At 43.0% G+C, this 24,671-nt stretch overlaps 2 protein-coding genes across 2 annotated transcripts in view; both read right to left on the bottom strand.

Annotated features, from left to right (window-relative positions):
* Positions 1–24,671, bottom strand: part of LOC133551943 (uncharacterized) — a 71,634-nt gene that overhangs the window by 16,236 nt on the left and 30,727 nt on the right. The gene's annotated exons all lie outside the window — the stretch shown is intronic.
* Positions 13,407–18,415, bottom strand: LOC133551939 (class I histocompatibility antigen, F10 alpha chain-like). Its single transcript, XM_061899151.1, has 3 exons — positions 18,247–18,415; positions 17,311–17,577; positions 13,407–17,087 (listed from the first exon to the last, which is right to left on the bottom strand). Exons 1-3 carry the CDS (start codon positions 18,299–18,301, stop codon positions 16,777–16,779), a joined length of 633 nt encoding a protein of 210 aa, XP_061755135.1. The 5' UTR covers positions 18,302–18,415; the 3' UTR covers positions 13,407–16,776.

The raw sequence follows: 24,671 nt of genomic DNA on the forward strand, positions 1-24,671 counted from the left end.
CACCTGCTGTCAATCACACTAGTCTATTTATGTTTCACTCGAGCACTCCTCAGTGCTCGATGATAAACATTATGTTGAGAACGTTTATCTGCACGACTGCTTTATGTTTGCTTTTGTTATTTTCTTTTGTGTATTAAATTCATCTTACCTCCACGCAACTCTCCTGGATTCTTGCATACTCGGGGACACACAACTGCAGCCATGCGACATCCCAACAGTATCATCGAGCCAGAAGAAAGTGTCCTCGCGAGAATCCCTGTCGGCAATCCTCAGCCGACGTTCTGGACCGCACAATTCCTGGAGGACTTGAAGGCCAGGTTTGTGCGGTCCCAGCCAACAGATGCGGACCCTCTCCCCGCGGCAACGCCACCGGCTTCGGCTCTCCGACCGGCGCGTCCCCCGCCGCCATCTTTCCTCTCGGCTCGACGGCTGACTACGGCTCTCCGACCAGCACGTCCGCCACTTCCTGCATGCCTCGCGGCTCCCGCGGCAACGCTACCGGCTACGGCTCACCGACCGGCGCGTCCTCCGCCGCCATCCTTCCTCTCGGCAACGCTGCCGGCTACGTCTCACCGACCGGCGCGCCCACCTCCTCCTTCACGTCTCGCGGCTCCTGCGGCTCCGTCGCCTACTGCGGCTCTCCGACCGGCACGTCCGCCGCCGCCATCCTTCCCGTCGTCTGCTGAGCTGCTTCTCCCTGCTCCTACGCAGCTTCCAGCGGCTGCTCCCCGGCTGCTCTTTCTGCCAGCTCCCGCTCTCTTTTTTGGATCGCCGAGAGCTCCAGTGGAGCCCACAGTGAGGTCACTTTTGTCCTCCTGCTGGGACTCGGCGCGGGACGTGTCTTCGTCCCTCTTCCTGGCCTCCTCCCGCCCGTCCCTGGTTTTCGCACCGGGGGACGCCGACGAGCAGGCATGTCTTCCCGCAAGTGTGGACGGTTTCTGGCAGCCGCCTAGTGGAGGGGGGCCCACAATACACTGCGGTGCAGCCAGGCACACACTGCTGTCATCTTCGCAAGCGTCTCCTTCCACGGAGACATCTACGTGCCTGGCGGGCTTTCGCACAGCCCCAACGCCGGCTCCACGCCTAGCCCCTACGCCGGCTCCACGCCTAGCCCCTACGCCGGCTCCACGCCTAGCCCCTACGCCGGCTCCACGCCTAGCCCCTACGCCGGCTCCACGCCTAGCCCCTACGCCGGCTCCACGCCTAGCCCCTACGCCGGCTCCACGCCTAGCCCCAACGCCGGCTCCACGCCGAGTTCCAACGCCGGCTCCACGCACAGCTGCAACGCTGACATCAGCAGCACTACGCACGGCTCCACCGCCAAGAGCAGCACCACGCCGGGCTTCGTCACCGCCGGCATCCGCTACTCCTCGGCCGGCATTTGCTGCTCCTCGCCCGGCGTCATCATCTGCCGCTTTCACGCCGCCGATGACATCCGCCGCTTTCACGCCGCCGATGACATCCGCCGCTTTCACGCCGCCGATGACATCCGCCGCTTTCACGCCGCCGATGACATCCGCCGCTTTCACGCCGCCGATGACATCCGCCGCTTTCACGCCGCCGATGACATCCGCCGCTTTCACGCCGCCGATGACATCCGCCGCTTTCACGCCGCCGATGACATCCGCCGCTTTCACGCCGCCGATGACATCCGCCGCTTTCACGCCGCCGATGACATCTGCCGCTTTCACGCCGCCGATGACGCCTGCGGTTTCCACGCCGCCGGTTACGTCTTCTGCTTCCCGGCCTGCTTCAGCGCGCCCGCTTCTACGTCGGCCGTGGATGTGGCCGTGCCCTGCGCACTCTCCTCTTTTTCGGCCAGTGATTTGGCCGTTCCCTGGCCGCCCGCCTCGCCAGTTCCAGCGGCGCTCTACGCGGCGCCGCCACCTGACTTTCCCTCGCTGGCTGCGGGGACACGAGGTTTGGCAACCCTCCACCAAATCCTCCCTCCACCCTCCCTTACATTTTGGACTTTTTTCCATTTTTTTTTCTTTCCCAGGGAACATCTGGTATCTGTTCCTTGAGGGGGAGGTCCTGTAACGATGTGTCACTTCATTTCTGTTAGTTTTTTGTGTTTTTGTATTTACTTCCGGTTCAGTGCTCTTATTTTGTTGTATTTCCTGTTTTTATTCACGGAGCACTATTTTTCTCTTTTCGTTGATTGGCAGCGGTTCACACCTGCTGTCAATCACACTAGTCTATTTATGTTTCACTCGAGCACTCCTCAGTGCTCGATGATAAACATTATGTTGAGAACGTTTATCTGCACGACTGCTTTATGTTTGCTTTTGTTATTTTCTTTTGTGTATTAAATTCATCTTACCTCCACGCAACTCTCCTGGATTCTTGCATACTCGGGGACACACAACTGCAGCCATGCGACATCCCAACAGGTAAAGTCCTATTCTATTACTGCTACTGGTTGCCGAATATAAATGAAGCTAGTTCAGACGTGTGCAGCCGGCTAATAATTGATGTCCATAATTGTGTCCATGTTTAACAAAAAATATTTAATTTCATAAAGTCACATTTATATAACACACTTTGTACAAAAACAGAAAATACACGGGAGCAAACAAATACTAGCCTGGCACAGTCAAAAACTGTTGCGCCTCTACTCAGCAACACCTGGGCAAGATCCTGACTCCTCCCTAAATATCCAGGCACTTGGCCTTGGAGCCAACCCCTTGAGTGACGTCATCAATTTGACAGACAGAAAGTGTATTTGGCTCTAACACTGCTTTTATACTCAATCATGGCACCCACCTGTTCCCAATTAGCCTGTTCACCTGTGGGACGTTTCAAATAAGTGTTTGATGAGCATTCCTCAACTTTCTCAGTCTTTTTTGCCACTTGTGCCATATTTTTTCAAACATGTTTCAGCCAATTCCAAATGAGCTAATACTTGCAAAAAATAAAGTTTTCCAGTTTGAGCGTTTAGTATCTTGTCTTTGCAGTCTATTCAATTGAATATGGGTTGAAAAAGATTTGCAAATCACTGTTTTCTGTTTTTATTTACCATTTACACAACGTGCCAACTTCATTGGTCTCGGGTTTTGTATATTGAAAAAAAGAACATAATTTAAAAAAATAATAAAGGCCATAAAAATGCATCGATCAAATTGGTTGTAATTAGCCCCTTAAGTCCTTTAGCAGCTATAAAATGATGTTGCTGAAAAGACGATATCTGTAAAATGTGTGTCTGTGGAGCACAAGCACTGATCCTGCAGCCGTGTGTGGAACTGTCAGTGTGCCCAGTTACTAAATAAAAACTAAATAGTGCTGGCACGACAGCGGTGAGTGTTGATAAATCATATTGGGCGTGATAAATAATTATATTCGCATTTTCTCCCAGTATTGTGGGAGTTTTAATGATCAGCATATATTTTGCATGTTAATGAAGACAGAGACCCAAAATGTATTGCACGCCTTATTCTGCTCACTTAAGAGACACAATCCACTTTGCACAGGTTTAGTAGATCAGCTCTGCGTGTGCTATCGGGTTTGCACGTCTTTTAGTACACGCAAACCTTTAATAAATCAGGCCCTATGAGTCCAACTCCATCCTGGAGACGAGGATTGCACTTTGTCAGGCCTCTACCTTCACACCTGTGCAACTTGGGTGTGCCACCTGAAGACTAAGCTCAAAATAACCACAAGAAGGTGCCAATCTCTCAGGAGGGGAAGTAAAAAAATAAAAGTGAACTCAACTTAATAAAGTATCCTTGATCCATATTTTTCCCACCATCACTACATTTATCTTAACTTGATGGCCTAATTCTTAAACTGAATGTTCACCTTTAGTAGGACTTCACACACAATAGTCAATATTTACACCACTGAAAAGTACAATCCACTTATGAGCAAAACAAAAACATTCTTCTCAAACTAGTTTATCAACAAGTCAGCTGCGTCATGCCTCAAAGTTTCCGCCTCCTCCACTTATTCACACACAGAGAAACTTAACAGCACTGCCTACACTCTAGACCAGGGGTCTCAAACTCAATTTACCAGGGGGCCACTGGATGCAGAGTCTGAGTGAGGCTGGGCCGCAAGAAAAGATGTATTTATTTATTTTTTTTGCATACTCCTCAGCATGTCTAGTTGTATAATGACGTTTCAAATTGTATCCCTTGTGCAACTTTCTGGGTGCAAATAAGACACGTCGGGGTGCCCCTGTGCTCAACAAAGAAATATCGCATCTCCCACTTTTCCTGGAATTGTCTTTGCTCATCACTAACCCTTCTCTTCACTGCAGGCTTTGAAAAAGACATGTTTGGGGTTGTGGAATATATTTGTATTTAGCCCACGCACGGAGAATAATGTTGTTTCCGCAATGTGCGTCGCTCCGCTTTTCCTCCCTACAGCAACACGGCGGTCGGCGGATAATAGCCGGGAAAGTACCGGGATAGCGAGCGCAAAAAAGTGACGGCTCCCGGAGTGTTTATATGTAGTGTTCATCGTGTGAGGCAATGCAAACTAAACAAGAAAAAAAAAAGCAAATAACGGTTTGAATTGGTCCAGGTTATCGGGGACTGTTATTACTGACGGACAGGTGTCGCGGTGTGACTGCAGCCAGGCACCTAAGTGAACCCCCGTCTCCATGACAACGTCTCTGTCGCTTTCACTCATTTGCAGCTTTTCCACCAACGCAGGGTAGGCAACCCAGAACGTTGAAAGAGCCATTTTGGACCCGAATAACACAACGCTGTCAAGCGCCGTTCATATAAAACTTGCGGGCCGCACTAACATTAAAGGCCTACTGAAATGAGATTTTCTTATTTAAACGGGGATAGCAGGTCCATTCTATGTGTCATACTTGATCATTTCCAGATATTGCCATATTTTTGCTGAAAGGATTTAGTAGAGAACATCGACGATAAAGTTAGCAACTTTTGGTGCTGATAAAAAAGCCTTGCCTGTACCGGAAGTAGCAGACGATGTGCGCGTGACATCACGGGTTGTGGAGCTCCTCACATCTGAACATTGTTTACAATCATGGCCACCAGCAGCGAGAGCGATTCGGACCGAGAAAGCGACGATTTCCCCATTAATTTGAGCGAGGATGAAAGATTTGTGGATGAGGAAAGTGAGAGTGAAGGACTAGAAAAAAAAAAGACTACAGTGGGAGCGATTCAGATATTATTAGACAAATTTACTAGGATAATTCAGGAAATTCCCTTATCTGCTTATTGTGTTACTGGTGTTAAAGTGAGATTACATGGTCGTAACTGTACAACCTGAAGGTCGGCCCCGCACCAGTCGACGGATGGTGGCGATGCCCATCTCTGCCCTTCGCAAGGGACCCTCTTCGAAACACGATCTTTCAAAGTGACCGCTGCATAATACACTGTACTTTGTGTGTGTGTGGTCCAATCCAGCCGTGTTCGCTTGACCGCTCTGTTCCATAGTAAAGCTTCAACGTCATCTTTCAGGAATGTAAACAATGAAACACCGGCTGTGTTTGTGTTGCTAAAGGCGGCCGCAATACACCGCTTCCCACCTACAGCTTTCTTCTTTGATGTCTCCATTATTCATTGAACAAATAGCAAAAGATTCAGCAACACAGGTGTCCAGAATACTGTGGAATTATGCGATGAAAACAGACGACTTATAGCTGGGAACGGTGCTGGAAGAAAATGTCCTGTACAATTGGTGATGTCACGCGCACGCGTCATCATACCGCGACGTTTCAGCAGGATACTTTGGCACGAAATTTAAAATTGCAATTTAGTAAACTGGCATGTGTTGCAATGTTAATATTTCATCATTGATATATAAACTATCAGACTGCGTGGTCGCTAGTAGTGGCTTTCAGTAGGCCTTTCAATCAATCAATCACCAATCAATGTTTATTTATATAGCCCTAAATCACAAGTGCCTCAAAGGGCCGCACAAACCACAACGACATCCTCGGTAGGGCCCACATAAGGGCAAGGAAAAACTCGCCCCAGTGGGACGTCGACCATGATGACTATGAGAAACCTTGGAGAGGACCACATATGTGGGCAACACAGGCACTGAGCAAAAGTCTCTTGCTCTCTGTCCCTCAGGACAGAACGGAAGGCTCCGAATGGAATTAGTTCAGTGAGTTTCAGTTTCGTCTGCAATGCATTCCATGCCATAGGGGCAGCAATGCCAAAAGCTCTTTTGCCAAATTCAGTCCGTACATGGGGGACAGTTAAAACATACAAATTGTTAGAACGCATAAGAGCTGTTTTTTCTTTGTCACAAAGTAGACAAGTATGGAGGTATTAAACCTAAAAGAGCTTTATAAATGATGGCCAGCCAATGTGTGTATCTGTGTGCACTCAATGAAGATAAGTCTGACTTCATATACAGTTGACAGTGGTGGGTGAGACTACGACAGCCAGGAACAAATCTTAGTGCTGAGTGAAAAACAGTGTCCAAGGACTGGAGGCATTTAGATGAAGCACTAAAATAAAGCAGGTCTCCATAATCATTTACGGGCAAGATAGCCGCTGTCACCAATTCCTTTCTGACTTTAAGAGAGAAGCCGTTTTTATTTCTAAAAAGGAAACCGAGCTTTACCCTGAGCTTAGAGACCAAGTTGTTAATACGGGCTTTAAATGAAAGCTCCTGATCAAGAGTAAAACCCAAGTACTTGTAATTTAAGACCTGCTCTATAGGGTTTCCATTTGATGTTACAATATTTGGAATATTTTCCAGTAGCACCTTTGAATGAGAGAAACCATTACTTTGCTTTTATCTGTATTTAAAACCAATTTAAGATCAAATAGGCGAGCCTGGATGACATCAAAAGCAGCTTGTAAAAACTCAAAAGCCTGAGTGCTGGAGGTTGAACAGCAATAAATAATGGTGTCGTCTGCATAAAAATGGTACCTAGCATTTGACAGATTATTGCAAAGATTATTCAAGTAGATAGAAAATAAAATGGGCCCCAGCACTGAGCCTTGTGGAACTCCTTTGGTAATGTCCAATAATGAAGAGGTTGTCCCAGCCACCTGTACACGTTGTGTTCTGCTGGAAAGATAGTCTGTGAATCAATTGATTGATTGATTGATTGATACTTTTATTAGTAGATTGCACAGTTCAGTACATATTCCGTACAATTGACCACTAAATGGTAACACCCGAATAAGTTTTTCAACTTGTTTAAGTCGGGGTCCACGTTAATCAATTCATGGTACAAATATATACTATCAACATAATACAGTCATCACACAAGTTAATCATCATAGTATATACATTGAATTATTTACATTATTTACAATCCGGGGGGTCGGTGGGGAGCTTTGGTTGATATCAGAACTTCAGTCATCAACAATTGCATCAACAGAGAAATGTGGACATTGAAACAGTGTAGGTCTTATTTAGTAGGATATGTACAGCCAGCAGAGAACATAGTGAGTTCACATAGCATAAGAACAAGTATATACATTAGAAGTACATTTGAGTTGTTTATAATCCGGGGAGATGGGATGTGAATGGAGGAGGGTATTAGTAAAGTGTTGAAGTTGCCTGGAGGTGTTGTTTTAGAGCGGTTTTGAAGGAATATAGAGATGCACTTACTTTTATACCTGTTGGGAGTGCATTCCACATTGATGTGGCATAGAAAGAGAATGAGTTAAGACCTTTGTTAGATCGGAATCTGGGTTTAACGTGGTTTTTGGAGCTCCCCCTGGTGTTGTGGTTATGGCGGTCATTTACATTAAGGAAGTAATTTGACATGTACTTCGGTATCAAGGAGGTGTAGCAGATTTTATAGACCAGGCTCAGTGCAAGTTGTTTGACTCTGTCCTCCACCCTGAGCCAGCCCACTTTGGAGAAGTGGGTTGGATTGAGGTGTGATCTGGGGTGGAGGTCTAAAAGTAACCGGATTAGTTTATTCTGGGATGTTTGGAGTCTAGACTTGAGGGTTTTGGAGGTATTGGGGTACCAGGAGGTGCAAGCGTAATCGAAGAAGGGTTGAATGAGAGTTCCTGCTAGAATCCTCAAGGTGCTTTTGTTGACCAGAGAGGAGATTCTGTAGAGGAATCTCGTTCTTTGGTTGACCTTTTTGATCACCTTGGTTGCCATTTTATCACAGGAAAGATTAGCTCCTAGAATGGAACCTAGGTAGGTGATCTCGTCTTTCCTGGTGATAACAATGTCACCCACTTTTATAGTGAAGTCACTGACGTTCTTAAGTTTGATATGGGACCCAAATAGGATGGATTCCGTTTGACCTAAGTGTATGGATAGCTTGTTGTCAGCGAGCCAGGTGCAAATATTGAGGAGTTCAGCACTGAGGATTTGTTCCACCTGTGACTTGTCCTTGCCGGATACCAGCAGGGCCGAGTCATCCGCATACAGGAACAATTCACAGTAGCATGCTGATGGCATGTCATTCACGTATATTAGGAACAGTAAAGGTCCTAGTATACTCCCCTGAGGGACTCCACAGCTTACTGAGAGGGGAGGGGACATGGTGCCGTTCACCTCTACCACCTGTTTCCTCCCCTCCAAGTAAGATTGCATCCAGCTGGATGAGGTTTCGTCGAATCCGATTGCTCGGAGCTTATCCAACAGTATAGCGTGGTTAACGGTGTCAAAGGCCTTCTGAATGTCCAGCATGACCATGCCGCAGTATTTGCCCGCGTCCACCTCATGTTTGATGTGGTCGCTCAGATAGAGAAGGCATGTGTCAGTGGAGTGCTTAGTTCTGAAGCCGGATTGGAATTTGTACATTAGTTTATTAGTAGCAAGGTATCTATCAACCTGTTCATAAACTATTTTCTCCATTACTTTCGAAATGGAACTGAGAATAGAAACAGGTCGGTAGTTACCAGGTTCTAATTTGCTTCCTTTTTTATAAAAGGGGGTTACTCTTGCTATCTTGAAATCCTTGGGTACTTGGCCTTGTTTGATTGAGAGGTTTATTATATGAGTGATTATTGGGGCAAACTGGTGGCAGAGTCCATGAGGAATCTGGAGGGGATATTGTCAAGGCCGGTGGCCTTGTTTGGGTGGAGCGCGCTCAATTTATTAAGCACCTCGTTAGCTGAGACCATTTCTAATTTGAAATTGTTGTTGACTACTCCTAGCTTTCTGTAGAAGGCTTTAATGTGTTCTACACCAAAGCGACCAGAATGTTGGGATGGCTTGTTAACGAGAGTTGTGGCTATGTTGGTGAAAAAGATGTTAAGTCTGCTTGCTACCTCTATTTTGTCTGTAATGAGGGCGTCACCCTCCTTGATGTTGATGTTGGTGAGTCTGCTTTTAAGTTTCTGGCTGCATCCAGGAAGCTGGTTGTGGAGAATTTTCCAGAGCTCACGTGGCTTATTTGTGTTTTCCTCTATTTGGTCATTGATATAATTTTTTTTAAGGATTTAGTCAGGTTGTTTGTTTTATTTCTTAATTTATTGCATTGCTTTTTGAGCGTTGAAAGGAGTGATTTGAGGTTATTATTATTGGGTTGTTTATTTACTTCGGTTTTACACTTTTGGTATTCGAAATACTTTCTGTCCCTGTCTTTTATGGCAGCTAATAGGTCTGGATTGATCCACGGTTCGGAACGGGCTTTGATCCTGACTGTTCTCATGGGAGCCATATCATTTAGTATAGCTAGGAACGCTGTTTTGAAGCGATCCCAAGCATCCTCAACCAGGTTGCTCGTGAGCACAGGGGACCAGTACCACTCATCTAATTTGAGGTTGAACTTATCACTGTTGTATTTTTTAAGGGATCTGGATTGCACTGTTATGTGGCCATTGGCTTTAGGTTTACTTATTTTGCGCGTGCAGAAGGTTATATAGTGGTCGCTAAGACCACAGATCATGACCCCACTATTTTTAATATTTAGCCGGTCCGATGTGAGGATGAGATCTATGGTTGACTGGGTGGAAACACACACCCGTGTGGGGAATGTTATTAGCTGGGAAAGAGCATGCAGATTACAGAATTTGCTGTAAGATTTGAAGACAGGCGCATCTCTGCGTTGAATATCTGTGTTCAGATCTCCAGTTATAATAATCTCCATGTTTTCTACACCAGCTAAGCACTCCTCCAGGGCACCATAGAAATCACTCTGATTAGGGGGTCTGTATACAGTCCCTATTAGTACCGGCTTAGCGTTAGGGAATTTGATTTCTGCCCACACGGATTCAAGGGTATTGTGGTTGAGATCAGAGCGAGTTATGTATTTATGTATGTATGTATGTATGTATTTATGTATTTACATTCAAACCAGTGTGGGTGGCACTGGGAGCAGGTGGGTAAAGTGTCTTGCCCAAGGACACAACGGCAGTGACTAGGATGGCGGAAGCGGGAATCGAACCTGCAACCCTCAAGTTGCTGGCACGGCCGCTCTACCAACCGAGCTAAACCGCCCCTAAACTAAAATAAACTAAACCTGGAAAAACAATTGTTTGCTTTTGGGCAGGTGGGGGAACAAATTGTTAGTTGTCTGCTTGGGGAGAAAAAAAAAAGTTTGCTCAGGTCCAGTTTATACAGTCAAAATAAACGTTGAGAATAGGCGTGAGATCAATTTCTCGTTTTCCAGCAACCCTCTTGTGAAAAGGGCCAAAATGATATCGATATGAATAAGCAGTATTATCTCAAGGTACAAACCTGAATCTTTATGGACGTCGATGGTTTTCTTTGCAGTGAAATAGTTCGATTTCCGCTTCAAATCTTCGCTCTTCGTCTTGCTTGCTGGATTGGAAAGGAAGTACTTCAGCACGCATGCGCACAAGCTTGGCTTTTAGTTCACGCTGCCATCAAGCGGCGCTTTCGTTGAAAACTGTCGCAAATGGCCGATGCGCGCGGAATGGTTGGCAAGTTGAATTGTACACGTTGAAAGGACGTTAAATAGACGATGTCCCCCAATGATGAAAACAAACCAGATTTGCAACATATGGTGTGGTGGGGTCAGTTGGTTGTGATTTGGTCGGGATATGGTTGAGTGACGTCGCGACGTAATTTCAACGTCACCTCGACGTTGAACTAAGGACGGGTGCCCACTGGGTGGTTGTTTGAATCCAAATTTTGACTAAGTCGAATTTTGGCAGTAGGCTTGTAATATTTGAATGAATTAAACCAAGACCTGACCTAGCTCTAAGTTCATCAGGAGTACTGATGTTGTATAAAGCTGGGCCTGGGTTTGGTTGCACATTGCCTGATAGCAGAAGTAAGAGCAATATAAAGATTTTCCGTTTCATATGGCAAGGTGACCTCATGACAACATTATTTGGCTTCACAATATCAAAATGAGTAATATCAGAAGGAGAAAACCATCTGTTTAGCACAGAAATACACCATAACTGAAGCTGGTTAGAATTATTTAGCACTGACCCACATGTGGATATCAATAACCTTTGTGTAAATGCTGTAGTTTCAAAGGACCAGGTGATTGTTATTGCGTTTGGTAGAGTTAAAGGTTGGTGGAGCACCTGGTCAGGTACCCCACTACAATTGCAGAAAACAAGTCCAGGAAAAAGCATTAATATTAAATAGAGAGCTTTTGTCAAAGTCATTGTTAAATTGTTTTACTACCTACCCAGGTCCAATAATCAAAGTTCAGATGTCCAAGCTACAAGAGTTGGAAGACCAAGCTAAGGCTAGCAGAGGCCCAGCTTTAGTCAGTCTGAGGCTAAGATGGATCCAGGCCGTGGAAGACGGAAGGCCAAGATGAAGCCAGTCGACTCAGACTGTAGGTAGTGGAAGGCCAAGCTGAGACTAGTATAGATCCAGACTGTGGCAGATGGAAGGCCAAAATTTCAGCTAGCAAAACATCCCCCGGCTTCTGCAGGTCAGAGGCCTCCAGATTTCCAAATCCAACAAAAGCAATCAGAAATACCACGTTTTGGAAGTAAGCCTTCATTCATCAATTGTTACGCTTAAAACTAGTGCAATTTACTTAAATCGGCTAAAAAAAGAGACTAAAACACATAGAAATTCAGACCACTTTGACAAGCAGACAAACAAAAGACAGTCCTGTCGGCCATCTTGGATTGGACATTCAACATTAACCCAATTTGGAAATCGGTCTGTAGTTATTTATATTTGTGGATTCACCTACTTTTGACGGGGGAAGAAGAAAGGCGGGTTTGCTGATTTTTGGAACGATTTTGCTTAAAAGACTCAGGTTAAAAAAGGCATGAAAAAGAAAAAGGCAATTAGAAATATTATACATTATGTCCCATATAAGCTCATACACGACACATTCTACAGATAGTGTATAAAAAAAAACCTAAATAGTGGAATAAAAGAGGTGAAAACATGTGAAATGGAACAAAGAAAAGCTGCATTGTTGAGTCTAATAAAGCTGCCATGCAGGTTGTTTTCTCTTTAAAGCTGTCATTGCTCAAAAATAATAATGAATCAAACTCAATGTTGTTACAAATTATTTAAACTAGTCATGGCTCCAATTACGTCACATACAAAATTTGACTAAAGAGTATTTTTATAGGATATTTTGTGTTTATCGTACAAAAAAAAGGGTTTTTGACTGTTAGGGCAAAAAAAAAAAAAACAGAAATGAAGAAGCTGTCACGTATTTGCATGGCTGCTCTAGTTGTGACCCCAAGATGCAGGAGACAGGAGGACGACGTGCGGGTGAGAGTCTTTTAATTCCCACAGGGAGCACAAGGAGGTGCAGCAGGGAAGTGCACAGAAGCATAAGCAGCATACAGAAAAACCAAAGTAACGTTTCACAAAACAATCCTTGAGCCCTGACTGGAGGGCGAGGCAGGCATAAATAGAAGCCAGTTGATTAAAGTAAAAGTACCAATGATTGTCACACACACACTAGGTGTGGTGAGATTTTCCTCTGCATTTGACCCATCACCCTCACCCCATGACCAGGTGTGGCCAGGCTGCCAATCAGCGACAGGTGAGGAGGGAAAAGGGCTCAGGGAGACAAACAGGAAGTGGGACCAAAATAAGAGCGCTGACTAGGAGATAAACACAAACGCAAACAGACCGCGTGACACAGGACGTGACAGGTCGTCACAGAAACGAGGGATGGATCTGAAGTTTATCGAGGGACTTAAGTGTTGAAAGTAAAAATAAATGTTTGACTTATTTTTATGAGTGGGGCCCGTTTGGATCCTAATAATTTCAGTGGGACAAGTTTTAATTGTCATTGCTCCAAAAAAAATTATGAATTAAAATCATTGATGTTATGAATTATTGACATATTTAAGATTGCAATTAAGTTGAGTAAAAACTATTATTTTGTTCTTTTGCCATAACAAAACAAGGTTTTGACAAAAATGGTGTAAAACATGAAAAAAAAAAGACTGATAAGGACGGATAAACCTGAAATTGATCTAGGGATTTAAGTGTTGAATGAAAAAGTAAAAACAAACAAAAATGACCTACTTCTACCATTTTTATGACTGAGACTCTTCCTGGTCCCCAAGAAAGCAGTGCGAGGCGAGTGGAGGAAAAACGGATTTATTGACAGAGATGTGACACAATGTGATATTGATCATAAGCAGCGGCCATTGAAAGAAAAGAAGAAATCCTCGTCATGACGTCAAGGCCATGAAACGTGCGATTTTACAGCCACCAACGTTTGATCTTGAAAGTCTTTTAACGGCCAAAGAAGAATACATGGAATAGCGTGAGGAGCAGTCGGACGAAGAACAAAGCACATCTCCATCTCATCTCCGAGTGTGATGACGTCCCTCAGCGATGGAGACATCTCCCTGTGTTCCAGTGCACAAAGCATCCTGGAGGAAGAAGACCACTCAGCACATTCCCGACAGAAGCAGGTGAATCCAAGTTGAACATCATCTTCACACAAGAACATTTGGAGGTGCAGACAGTCCATGTGAGCTTACTCAGCCTTCAGCCGCCTGCACGTTCTCGTCGAGCTCCACGCCGCCGTGGCGAGCTGCGGGACAAACGCAAACGGTGAAGGAAGAACATCCAGAAGGTGCCTCGTCACTCACATCAGATCTTTGAGGTGTGACTTGGAAACATGACGAGTCAGCACACTTGATGTCTCATTTGGCTGATCCTCATCATGAGGACTCCTGTCAAAAGTGAGATATGCCAGACTTTGTATTGCGTGTGCTCACAGGAGGGACTTTTATTGTGAAGGAGTCAGCTCCAGTTGGGCTTTTCCGGCTAAACTTGTAACAAAGGTCCACATCAGACCTCCATGTGAGTGACGCTTCACCACGGCTTTGTTTCTTGCGGCTCAAAGAAAAGATGTTTTACTTACCAGCTGGATCGTACTGGGCTGAAATGAAAGAGAAACAAGGTGAAGTGGACTTTTCCCCTCACGTCACGCCGTGTTTCTACGTGAGAGTGTGCGCTCTGTCTCTGTGGATCTTTGAGTGTTTGGCTGGAAGGCAACTAAAAGATGGCCGCACCTTTGCAGCCCGGATGAAAGCATCAACTCACGGCCTGGACCGAGTGCACCGAGAAGAAGAAGACAGAGGACATTGGCGTCCCTCACCTTGTCTGTTTCTGTGACGCCTGACCATGACCATGATGATGATGATGATGATGATGGCCGCCACAGCGAGGACCGCCGCCGTGGCAGCGAGGGCGACGCTCAAGTTGTCTGTGGAGAGCAAAAAAGCACAAGTGGAGTGACAAAGCATGAAGAGGAAACCTTCATGACTACTTTGCATGCAGACGTCAAGCGTTGTCATGGTGACATGGATCAATAATGGTGACAGGTGGACTTGTGATGGGAAACATCTCCAACTAAATGTGTCTTTCTCACCTTCATGGCTTGCGTTGCTCAGGATGCTTCTTCTCTCCAGCTTGGTGACCAAGTCCTCCTTGACGCCTGACAGCTGAAACACACATTCGTACTTGCCCTCCACGTCGGCCGTCACCTCCACTTTCAGCGCCACCGACATCTGGAAGGTTCCGTCGTGGTTGGGGAGTATCTCTCCGTGCTCCACGTCCTCGAAGATCTGCTCGCCGTCTTTCCTCCAAAACAGGTCGGCACCGTCGGGGTAGAAACCTGTCGCCATGCAGCTGACCGGAGAGGACGGCGTCTTCTGGAGCAGGAACACCTCTGGAAGCTCTGCACAGGAAGTGATGTCACGTGTGAACACAGGACAACGTGGGGAGAAGGTGTGGATGGAGAGAAGGTGTGGACGGAGGTAAAAATGAGGAGAAGGTGTGGATGGAGAGAAGGTGTGGATGGAGGTAAAATGGAGAGAAGGTGGGGATGGAGGTAAAGATCGAGAGAAGGTTTGGATGGAAAGAAGGTGTGGATGGAGGTAAAGATGGAGAGAAAGTGTGGATGGAAGTAAAGATGGAGAGAAGGTGTGGATGGAGGCAAAGATGGAGAGAAGGTGTGGATGGAGGTAAAGATGGACAGAAATTGTAGATTAAAGTAAAGATGGAGATAAGGTAATAACGGAGGTAAATATGGAGAGAATTTGTGGACGGAGGTTAAAATGGAGAGAAGGTGTGGATGGAGGCAAAGATGGAGTGAAGGTGTGGATGGAGGTAAAGATGGACAGAAAGTGTAGATTAAAGTAAATATGGAAGAAAAGGTAATAATGGAGGTAAAGATGGAGTGAGAGAGTGGATGGAGGTAAATATGGAAAGAAGGTGTGGACGGAGGTAAAGATGGACACAAGGTGTGAACGGAGGTAAAGATGGAGAGAAGGTGTGAACAGAGGTAAAGATGGAGGGAGAGAGTGGATGGAGGTAAAGATGGAGAGAAGGGGAGAATGGAAGTAAAGATGGAGAGAAGGTAATAACGGAGGTATATATGGAGAGAACTTGTGGACGGAGGTCAAAATGGAGTGAGAGAGTGGATGGAGGTAAAGATGGACAGAAAATGAGAACAGAGGTAAAGATGGAGAGAAGGCGAGAACGGAGGTAAAGATGGAGAGAAGGCGAGAACAGAGGTAAAGATGGAGAGAACGTGTGGATGGAGGTAAAGATGGAGAGAACGTGTGGATGGAGGTAAAGATGGAGAGAACGTGTGGATGGAGGTAAAGATGGAGGGAAAGGGAGAACGCAGGTAAAGATGAAGAGAAGGTGAGAATGGAGGTAAAGTTGGATAGAAGGAGAGGATGGAGGGAAGGAGAGAATAAGGTAAACATGGAGAGAAGGAGAGAATGGAGGTAAAGATGGAGAGAAGGAGAGAATGATGTACAGATGGAGAGAAGGTGAGAAAGCAGGTTAAGATGGAGAGAACGTGTGGATGGAGGTAAATATGGAGAGAATGGCGGTACAAATAGAGAGAAGGGGAGAATGGAGGTATAGATGGAGAGAAGGGGAGAAAAGAGGTATAGATGGAGAAAAGGTGAGAAAAGAGGTAAAGATGGAGAGAACATGTGGATGGAGGTAAAGATGGAGAAAAGGTTAGAGTGGAGGTAAAGATGGAGAGAACGTGTGGATGGAGGTAAAGATGGAGAGAAGGGAAGAATGGAGGTAAAGTTGGATAGAAGGTGAGGATGGAGGGAAAGATGGAGGGATGGAGAGAATAAGGTAAAGATGGAGAGAAGGAGAGAATGGAGGTAAAGATCAAGAGAAGGATATAAAGATGGAGAGAATGGAGGTAAGGATGGAGAGAAGGTTAGAGTGGAGGTAAAGATGGAGAAAAGGTGATGATGGAGGTAAAGATGGAAAGAAGAAGAGAATGAGATAAAGATGGAGAGAAGGTGTAGATGGAGGAAAAGATGGAGAGAAGGTGAGAACAAAGGTAAAGATGGAGAGAAGGTTAGAATGAAGGTAAAGATGGAGAGAAGGTGAGAGAAAGAGAGAAGAGTATAAAGAGACAGGGTGTAATGTCAGTAATGTTCCTATAGGGGGAGTGCTAACAAGTTAAAAGGTGAAAGTACATGTTGTGTTTCTACCTGTTCTCATTAGGACCTCCTTCCCATTGTTCACATGCTTCTTCAAGTAAGAAGGACAATACTCAGTGTAGTAAAACTTTTGGTGGTCTAGTAGATGTTTGTTCTGGTCCCACTTGAGTTTGGTGGGGAAAGCTTGTTGTTTTGCTGCAGTAAATGTCCATGTCTTCATGTCCAACGATATGAAATCTTCTCCATCATAACCTCTCTGATTCCAACCTTTAACTTCATCAGTCTCATCATTCCATTCACATCCAGTCATCAACTGGAGAATGTGAACACCTGAGACACACACAGTGTTGTAAAGCAGAGTGACACACACACACACACACACACACACACACACACACACACACACACACACACACACACACACACACAGTATTAGTGTAGGTTATTATGGGATGGACAGAGACAAGTATCAGTGCAGTAATGTGTGTTTACTACAGTATAAAAAGAGTACATCAAATACATTTAAGTAGTAGAAAGTTCAACATAAACAAACCTCCAGTTTGGTTGAAACGCTTCTTAAGAACTTCAAGGTTGTGTTTGCCAGTCAACTCATTACCAACACTGATCTCTGTTTCTCTCTGCCAGTATTTTGGATCCTCTGCTGTGATTTTGTTCATCCAGTCCTGTTTGGCTTCTGCTTTCCTGCTGTTGCTGTCATAGTGAGAAATCTGAACTCCATCAACATAACCAACACTCACATACTCTGGGAAGTTTGGAACTTGAGAGGACACAGTGCGGAAATACTGCAGCGTGTGAATCACTGAAAGAAGAAAACAACAACAGGATGACTTTTTATTATTTTGTTTCATGTTCAACAATCTTGCACTGTGAATATTTTAGCTCCTTCCGTCTTCAGTCGGGTCTTAAAGTGAACATCAAACACTGCTAGATATCACAGTCAAGACTCACATGTTCTATGACAAATACAACACATTAATAATATTACTAACATCTGTTGACGGTTTGAACATTTTAAAAATAAACATATTTTCTACAATGGAGGCTGAATAAAAAGTACAACAGAGTTGAACACAACCTGTTCTGCCCATTTGATGTCGACTCTTACTGACATCTTGTGGCGGGGTGATGTTACTACACTTGATTAGTTTCTGACACTTCCGTGTTTGAAGATTTGTGTTCGTTCTTACAAGCCTTGGAAAAAATAAGTCTTTGAATAAGAAACACTATTGTCAACACAAATAAAGAGCCTAAATGGATTTCTCTGCTTCTGTAACCTTATTGGAACATTTTGAATTTTTACTAGGAAAAAGGGAAAACAATAAAATGTGTTAAAAAAAAGTAATAAGGGCTTAAATAATACAGCAATGAATTTAATTAATAAGTAACAGAAACTCTCAGAAGTCAAATAAGTGAAGGCACAAATAGGATTTATGAATAAAATATTAATAAACTTATAAAAAGGACTTACCAGGCGTCACGCTGTGCATTTGCACGACCAGAAGAAAGAATAAAAACAAGTTCATGATGTCAGCGCGAAACAAAAAGATGTTTGTCACTTTTAATCCCGCAGAGAAAGACAAAAGTGACGAACACTCGCTTGACTCGCAAACAGGAAAAATGAACCAGGAACTGTCGAGGCTCTTTTTATGATACTCCACCTGAGCCAATGAGGAGTCAGCATTCTGTGACGTCACAGTGAGGAGAGAAAACGAAACGCTATTCTGCACAGAAAAGTGGCAGCAGTCAACTGACAAGAAGTCTTCTACTGGACTCACTAGAGAGCGCCCCTTGTGGCCACGTCAGGTAAATGCTTGTGTGGCTTTTCTGGGAAATCACGTGACTTGACAACAAAAAGGTGAGTCAAGTTGGCCGCCAAACTTGGAAAGAAAAGAAAGAAAGAGGAATGAAGGTGAGATTGAGAGTTAAAAGTAATGACAGGGCTGGAACATCCGATCAGTGATCGTATTGTAGTCCTCTCAAGAAAGCATCAATACAAATAATGATTGATAGACATAAAGTCGCTACACCGCAGGACATCCTCACTTCTTTTTATTTCACGTCTTAACTTTCACCTCCGTTATGTCTCCCAAGCGTGAGGCGTCCCTGCTGGGGTAACGGGACACGCATCTGCCTCGCATGGGTTCGATTCCCGGCCAGGGTTGCATCAGGAAGTTTCATCCTGAGTAAAAAAGTCAGCAGAAAGCCTTCATGAGATGGACTCGCTGTGGCCAAAGTGCTGAACGTGGGGGAAAAGTGTGAGGCAGACGCTTCTGCTGGCAGAATATCAAAGAAAGTGAAAGTAAAAGTAGACACGGTAAAGCCAAACATTGAATGCATGCTTGTTTCAAGTCACCTAAACTCGATGGTGATCATTTTTATTTTTATTTTTATTTTGTCGTACCTGTCAAAGGTGAACACACTTATCCACGTAGGTGAGTAGTAACGAGTTACATTTACTTAGATAAGAAACACAACTTTTACTTTGCTATATAACATTTTATTACCATCGTTACATTCATTTATATCAGGGGTCAGCAACCTTTTTGAAACCAAGAGCTACTTCTTGGGTACTGATGAATGCGAAGGGCTACCAGTTTGATACACACTTAAATAAATTGCCAGAAATAACCAATTTGCTCAATCTACCTTTAATAAATAAATCTATATGTATAAAAAATGGGTATTTCTGTCTGTCATTCTGTCATACATTTTTTTTTCCTTTTACGGAAGGTTTTTTGTAGAGAATAAATGATGAAAAAAACACTTAATTGAACGGTTTAAAAGAGGAGAAAACAGGAAAAAAAGGAAAATTAAATTTTGAAACATAGTTTATCTTCAATTTCGACTCTTTAAAATTCAAAATTCAACCGAAAAAAAGAAGAAGAGGAAAAACTAGCTAATTCGAATCTTTTTGAAAAAATTAAAAAAAAGAATTTATGGAACATCATTAGTATTTTTTCCTGATTAAGATTAATTTTAGAATTTTTATGACATGTTTTTAAATAGGTTAAAATCCAATCTGCACTTTGTTAGAATATATAACGAGTTGGACCAAGCTATATTTCTAACAAAGACAAATCATCATTTCTTCTAGATTTTCAAGAAGAAGAATTTTAAAAGAAATTCAAAACACTTTGAAATAAGATTTAAATTTGATTCTAAAGGTTTTTCTAGATTTGCCACAATAATTTTTTTGAATTTTAATCATAATTGAAGAAATATTTCACAAATATTTTTTGTCGAAAAAACAGAAGCTAAAATAAAGAATTAAATTAAAAATTTATTTATTATTCTCTACAACAACAAAAATAAATTTACTTGAACATTGATCTTAAAATTGTCAGGAAGAGGAAGGAATTAAAAGGTAAAAAGGTATATGTTTTTCAAAATCCTAAAATCATTTTTTAAGGTTGTATTTTTTTCTAAAATTGTCTTTTCTGAAAGTTATATAGAAGCAAAGTAAAAAAATAAATGAATTTATTTAAACAAACTGAAGACCAAGTCTTTAAAATATTTTCTTGGATTTTCAAATTCTGTTTGAGTTTTGTCTCTCTTAGAATTAAAAATGTCGAGCAAAAGCGAGACTAGCTTGCCAGTAAATAAATAACATTTAAAAAATAGAGGCAGCTCACTGGTAAGTGCTGCTATTTGAGCTAATTTTAGAAGAGGCCAGCGGGCGACTCATCTGGTCCTTACGGGTGACCTGGTGCCCGCGGGCACCGCCTTGGTGACCCCTGGTTTTGAGGCATGTTCCAAAAAATATTGCACTTTGTGACTTCAATAATAAATATGGCAGTGCCATGTTGGCATTTTTCTCCATAACTTCAGTTGATTTATAGCGGAAAACCTTGTTACATTGTTTAATGCATCCAGCGGGGCATCACAACTAAATTAGGCATAATAATGTGTTCATTCCACGACTGTATATATCGGTGTCCGTTGATATCGGAATCGGTAATCAAGAGTTGGACAATATCGGAATAACGGATATCGGCAAAAAAGCCATTATCGGACATCTCTACTTTCAACACATACAAACCATTTCAAACATCCACCAGGATGAGCAATTAGCGTTTTAAAAAAAAAACATGTCAAGGAAAGTGAAGTAAAAGACAATACAAATACATTATTTCAAAATAATAATCACAATAATAATGAAAAATACCACATTTACAAATAGTGCTAATCCAATTCAAATTCCTCCAATAGAGATTCGAACATGAGGGATGTTCTACTTCTAACCAATATCCAAGATTTAATTCCATCCATCCAGCTTCTTCCGCTTATCCGAGGTCGGGTTGCGGGGGAAGCAGCCTAAGCAGGGAAGCCCTGACTTCCCTCTCCCCAGCCACTTTGCACAGCTCCTCCCGGGGGATTCCAAGGCCTTCCCAGGCCAGTTGGGAGACATAGTCTTCCCAACGTGTCCTGGGTCTTCCCCGTGGCCTCCTACCGGTCAGACGTACCCTTAACACCTCCCTGGGGAGGCGTTCGGGTGGCATCCTGACCAGATGCCCGAACCACCTATTTGTAAATCATTAAGCCAATGTGAAAATGTTGTTTTCACTTTTCAGAAATCAACATTTTTATACAAAAATGTTTAGCTTGCAACATAATTATATTGACAAGTATTTTCTATGTTCCCTTCATCTATACATATGCCAAATTTGATATCTCCACACCCTTAACTGGCTCTCAAACGATTTCTGAGCCCCCTCCCAAATTCCACAAACAAATGAGTCACATCCTCTACAGCAGTGGTTCTCAAATGGGGGTACGCGTACCCCTGGGGGTACTTGAAGGTATGCCAAGGGGTACGTGAGATTTTATTTTAAATATTCTAAAAATAGCAAACAATTCAAAAATCCTTTATAAATATATTTTTGGGAATAATACTTCCAACAAATATGAATGTAAGTTCATAAACTGTGAAAAGAATGCAGTATTCAGTGTTGACAGCTAGATTTTTTTTGTGGACATGTTTCATAAATATTGATGTTAAAGATGAATTTTTGGGTGAAGAAATGTGTTGTGATCCGGCTTCCGGATCACACATCTAGTATGTTTAGTCCCCTTTTTGTATTTTCCTATTATGTTTTGATCATGTTTTGGACTCTATCGATCCCGTTTGATAGCGCACTTCCTTGTTTATGTAACCCACAATGTCACTGCCTCTCGACACACCCTTGGACTCTGCGTTGTGTTTTTAGTGTTTATAAGGTGGGTTGTTGTGCGGAGAGATTGGACACTGGACACAGTGGTTCTGGATTGTGGACGAGACCTTGTTGCATTTATTTGCTCACACTAGTGGTCCTCTCTGGCTCTGGTCATTAAGCTTTTCAGTGGAAAAGAAAAACATTCACATTACAAATGTGTCTCAATGCAAAAGAACACATTAACATATAAATCTGTCTCATATTCAATATGCCCAGATGCTAAATAACAATAAATCACAAATCAGTAGTTCAAACACAGTGACCAGAATAAACATGTAAAAAGACATCCTTCACAACCCCATTCAATTCAGACTCTACTAAATGTTAATCACACTGGCCAACTTACATCAAACATTTAAGTACAAAAACGGAATTGCACATTTCTTCAAAACACATCAAAATGTAAGTAAACACCTTAGCTAACACTGTATTGCAACGAATTCGCTGTACGGGCATTTTTAACTTTACTATCTTATAAAGTGTTCAGACAGTCATAAAACAGGTCTCACCTTTTCAGTGGAAAAGAAAAACATTGTCAAATATCAATCAATCAATCAATGTTTACTTATATAGCCCTAAATCACTAGTGTCTCAAAGGGCTGCACAAACCACCACGACATCCTCGGTAGGCCCACATAAGGGCAAGGAAAACTCACACCCAGTGGGACGTCGGTGACAATAATGACTATGAGAACTTTCTTGTTCTTGTCAAAAGTCTAGCAGCCGCATTTTGTACCAACTGTAATCTTTTAATGCTAGACATGGGGAGACCCGAAAATAATACGTTACAGTAGTCGAGGCGAGACGTAACAAACGCATGGATAATGATCTCAGCGTCTTTAGTGGACAGAATGGAGCGAATTTTAGCGATATTACGGAGATGAAAGAAGGCCGTTTTAGTAACGCTTTTAATGTGTGCCTCAAAGGAGAGAGTTGGGTCGAAGATAATACCCAGATTCTTTACCGTGTCGCCTTGTTTAATTGTTTGGTTGTCAAATGTTAGAGTTGTATTATTAAATAGAGTTCGGTGTCTAGCAGGACCGATAATCAGCATTTTGGCGTTGAGTTGCAAAAAGTTAGCGGACATCCATTGTTTAATTTCATTAAGACACGCCTCCAGCTGACTACAATCCGGCGTGTTGGTCAGCTTTAGGGGCATGTAGAGTTGGGGGTCATCAGCATAACAGTGAAAGCTAACACCGTATTTGCGTATGATGTCACCTAGCGGCAGCATGTAGATGCTGAAGAGTGCAGGGCCAAGGACCGAACCCTGGGGAACTCCACACGTTACCTTAACGTAGTCCGAGGTCACATTGTTATGGGAGACACACTGCATCCTATCAGTAAGATAAGAGTTAAACCAATGGCGCCTAGTTCTCTCTGACTATGGTGTCCACTGAGGGACAATTATTGATGTTAAAGATTAATTTTCCGGTGAAGAAATGTGTTGTGATCCGGCATCTAGTATGTTTAGTCCCCTGTGGTATATTAATGTGCATGCTGACTCAGCGTAGTTTGTCCTGACTGACTTGCCGTAGTTGAGTTGTGTCTACTTAGCATGCTCACCAAGTGCTGTACATGAGTGTTGATGATCCCTCTCTAGAGTGTATGCTACTGCTACTCCCAGTCAGATATAAAAGTTACTGAACGTGTGTGCTACCTCGTTATTTGAATACATAACATATTGGCGATGAGTTTAATCGGTTTATGAGTGTTCCTTGCGGTTTTTTTTTTTTTGGAAGTGAAGATGGCATACTTTTCCCAGCGACCGGACGAGTTTAAGTCTGAGATTGAATCATGGTCAGCCTACATTGAGCGCATGGAGTTGCTGTTTGAAGCCCATGATGTCGATGATGAAAAGAGGGTCCCATTGTTGTTAAGTTCAGTGAGGGCAGTGACATATAATAAATGGGTTGTACTTGTATAGCGCTTTTCTACCTTCAAGGTACTCAAAGCGCTTTGACACTACTTCCACATTTACCCATTCACACACACATTCACACACTGATGGAGGGAGCTGCCATGCAAGGCGCCAACCAACACCCATCAGGAGCAAGGGTGAAGTGTCTTGCTCAGGACACAACGGACGTGACGAGGTTGGTTCTAGGTGGGATTTGAGCCAGGGACCCTCGGGTTGCGCACGGCCACTTTTCCACTGCGCCACGCCGTTGTTGGTTTATATGTTAAACATGCTTGTATGCGTTTCCTTATGCTGTTTTATATGAATATACTTTATTAATTTGAAAAAAATCAGAAAAATTAGTAATAATATAATTGATTTGGGAAAACATTTATAAATGTATGTACAGTATGTTTGGATTCATTATATTTAATTCAATAACACTTATTTGGGAAAAAAAAATAATTAGAAAAAACTATGGTGAAGCCTACTTTTTATTTGTGACAATATATTTGTATATTTAATTAAATCACATTTATTTGGACGATATTGGAAAGATGTTGAGATACATCCTTTAGTTCAGACACTATTATATCTATTTTTATTGGAGTTTATTTGATAAAATGTTTATAAATTGATTTTAATCAAATTAATTAATGTGGGTGATTAAAAAAAAAAGTTAATATTAGGTTGTTAATATTAAAAAAATAAAACAGTCACCAGCTACTCTCTATTGTGGCCACTATATGGGGAAATATGTTAACTAGACAGGACTAATCA

This window comes from Nerophis ophidion, linkage group LG04 (assembly GCF_033978795.1).
Source record: "Nerophis ophidion isolate RoL-2023_Sa linkage group LG04, RoL_Noph_v1.0, whole genome shotgun sequence".
Lineage (NCBI taxonomy): Eukaryota > Metazoa > Chordata > Actinopteri > Syngnathiformes > Syngnathidae > Nerophis > Nerophis ophidion.